The sequence below is a fragment of the Poecilia formosa genome, unplaced genomic scaffold, assembly GCF_000485575.1.
Source record: "Poecilia formosa unplaced genomic scaffold, Poecilia_formosa-5.1.2 Scaffold1714, whole genome shotgun sequence".
Classification (NCBI taxonomy): domain Eukaryota; kingdom Metazoa; phylum Chordata; class Actinopteri; order Cyprinodontiformes; family Poeciliidae; genus Poecilia; species Poecilia formosa.
In genome coordinates this window covers 2,106-4,863 of record NW_006801653.1, presented here as the reverse complement: position 1 = coordinate 4,863, position 2,758 = coordinate 2,106, and the positions used below count along the sequence as shown (strand labels likewise).

The 2,758-nt window shown below is 43.8% G+C and overlaps 1 protein-coding gene across 2 annotated transcripts; it reads left to right on the top strand.

Moving 5' to 3' along the window:
- The first annotated feature begins 300 nt into the window (after positions 1 to 300).
- LOC107835338 (uncharacterized) lies at positions 301 to 2,758 on the top strand. Of its 2 annotated transcripts, none has more exons than XM_016667677.1 (2): positions 301 to 928; positions 1,286 to 2,758. In XM_016667677.1, the coding sequence occupies exons 1-2, from the start codon at positions 627 to 629 to the stop codon at positions 2,100 to 2,102; spliced, it is 1,119 nt and encodes a 372-aa protein (XP_016523163.1). In that variant the 5' UTR covers positions 301 to 626; the 3' UTR covers positions 2,103 to 2,758. The 2 variants fall into 2 exon arrangements, with proteins under 2 accessions (XP_016523163.1, XP_016523164.1); XM_016667678.1 differs by lacking the exon at positions 301 to 928 and adding an exon at positions 935 to 1,099.

Below are 2,758 nucleotides of genomic sequence, written 5' to 3'. Positions count from 1 at the left end.
AGACTTGAGATTTGGACATTCTCCTCAAAGGCTTGAAATGTGATGTGGACTTGATTTGATATGTTGATATGATATGTTAGACTTGATATGTTTAAGGGGATCCTCCTCACGTACAGTTCAAAATAGATCAAGCAGATGGCTTAGAGACAGTTTCTAAATGTGACTGATGTGTCTAACTTCTGGACAAATACTTACTCTATAAAACACTTGTATTAATTTGTTTGTTTATGGGCATTGTCATAGGTAAAATCTTTGATTTTTACACATATGTACGAGTTGAAAAACAGGAGAAATACAAAACTTAAATTTATGCACATTTATTGACTTGCATTCACGAATTTAAATGTCCACACATGCATTTTTTATTGAATGTAGCCCCACCTTACACATAACTCCTTGTGTTTCCATAGCAACTAAAACAAACAAGAACCTGACACAGGTTGTTTGACATCATCATGTCATCAATGTTCTCATCGATGATGTCATAAAGGTTCAAAAGATTATTAACATTTGGAATACAAGAATTTTCAGTTTGCTTTTCAACTTCCTTGGAGATACAGCATTTTCAGTTTCAGAGAGACAATTTCAACCAGTGACTTTTGAAACCATTTCAAATTACTGTGAAAATGTTGCTTACTATCGGTTGGGGCCTTGGCTACCTAGTCACAAAAGGAGTTCAGAAACTACTGGGAAATAATACCGAAGAAGTTGTTGAAGAACTCAGGGACTACGAAGAGGATAACAGGAGGAGATACTTTGGTTTTGAGGAAGCGATTCCTGAAGACCAAAGTGACACGGAAGCTTCCACCATCATTGTCAGTTCCATTTCAGGTGTCGTGACAAGTTTAACAACCTTTACTCCAGAAGATATCGTGGCTTTAGAAAGCATCTGTGGACTGCATTGGGACACTTGCTCTGGGGACGCAGACACTGATAGTGAAAGTTTTGATAAAGACCAAAATGACATGGACGCTTCCGCCAACCTTGTCAGTGCCACTTCAGATGTCTTGACAAGTTTGACAGCTTTTACCCCTGAAGATACTGCGGCTTCTGAAAGCATCTGTGGACTGGACTTGGAAACGTGCCCTGGGGACGCAGACACTAATTATGAAAGTGTTGAAGAACAAAGTGACATGGACACTTCTGCCAACCTTGTCAGTGCCACTTCAGGTGTCTTGACAAGTTTGGCAACTTTTACCCCTGAAGATACTGCGGCTTCTGAAAGCATCTGTGGACTGGACTTGGAAACGTGCCCTGGGGAAGGAGACACTAATTATGAAAGTGTTGAAGAACAAAGTGACATGGACGCTTCTGCCAACCTTGTCAGTGCCACTTCAGGTGTCTTGACAAGTTTGGCAACTATTAATCCTGAAGATACTGTGGCTTCAGAAAGTATCTGTGGACTGGACTTGGAAACTTGTCCTGGGGATGCAGACACTGATGTTTGTAAAAGTGTTGAAGTTCCCCTTGAAAAAATGGTCCTGGCTGTTGAAGCGAGCTGTGACGGCCGGGAAGATCCAATACATTTTGAACAAGTCTATGAGGATTCATTGGTAGAAGAAACTTCTTCTGCTGATGGAAACTCAAAAGATAGAGTTCAAAATTACGCAGACCATTTTGATGGCATGGACGCTGCATATATGGACGATTCCCCGAAGGAAATCCCTTCTACAAGCACAATTGCTCATAATGTTGTGGCACAATTTGAAGTAGTGTCTGAGCATTCTACAGTAAGACAATCTTCTTCAGAAATATTCACAGAAGATGACATTGACTTCTCCGAAAATTATGACAGGAGGGGTTTTTCCTCTAAAGAAACATCCGTCCTGGGATATTTAGATCTGGAAAATTATGTGCCATATTTTGACAGAATTTCTGAGTGTTCATCATCAGAAGAAATATTTTCAGAAGAAAGCTTGGAACATGATGTTCAACCTAAGCCACAACATCATGAAAGCATGCATGCTAAAGAAATGGATGTTTCCTTTGAGGAAGTCCGTTCTGAAAGCAGAAATGCCGGAAATTTTAGGTCACGAGTTTCCAAGTGGCTTCGCCGGGTAGGGAGTAGGTTGGCAAATCTCCGACCAAGGAGAAAAAACTAACTACTCTCTTTCTTGGCGAAGAAAAGTTTGAGGAAGCTCCTTAGCAAGTTCTTCACCTCTGGTTCCATCCACTTCGGAGGAAGTGGATGGAACATGGCCCGCACAGAGTCGTTCCCCAACTCCATTGTCAATGCAGCTTATCGGAGATGTGGCCACAAGATTTCCTGTGCCTGTTTTAGGGACAACCCTAGAATCAGCTCGTAGGCACCAGAAGGGAGGGATGCTGTCAAGCCAACACAGAGGGGAAACAAGAGACAGCTGAAGACAACTAAGGGGTAGATGGTTGGACGAACTCCCACGCACCGCACCTGTTCGACCGATCCAACTCTCACTGAAAACGAGCCTGACTTAATGCTGGCAATGCGGACCAGAGTCTGACACCGGTCGTACAAGGACCTGACAGCGTCTATCAAAGGGCCCGGTACCCCATACTCCCAGAGGACCAACCCACAGGACTCCCTGAGAGGCGTGGTCGAACACCTTCTCCAAGTCCACAAAACACATGTAGACCGGTTGGGCAAACTCCCACGCCCCCTCCGGGACCCTGCTGAGGGTGTAGAGCTGGTCCAGCATTCTACGGCCAAGATAAAAACCACACTGCTCTTCCTGAATCCGAGGTTCGCCTATCCGACGGACCCTCTTCTCCAGGACCCCTG

Excerpts from the sequence above, each read along its gene's own strand:
- LOC107835338 (XM_016667677.1), top strand. The coding sequence starts at position 627 with ATGTTGCTTACTATCGGTTGGGGCCTTGGCTACCTAGTCACAAAAGGA. Across the intron at positions 929-1,285 it reads ACTTGCTCTGGGGACGCAGA|TGAAGAACAAAGTGACATGG; the intron begins CACTGATAGTGA and ends TTATGAAAGTGT.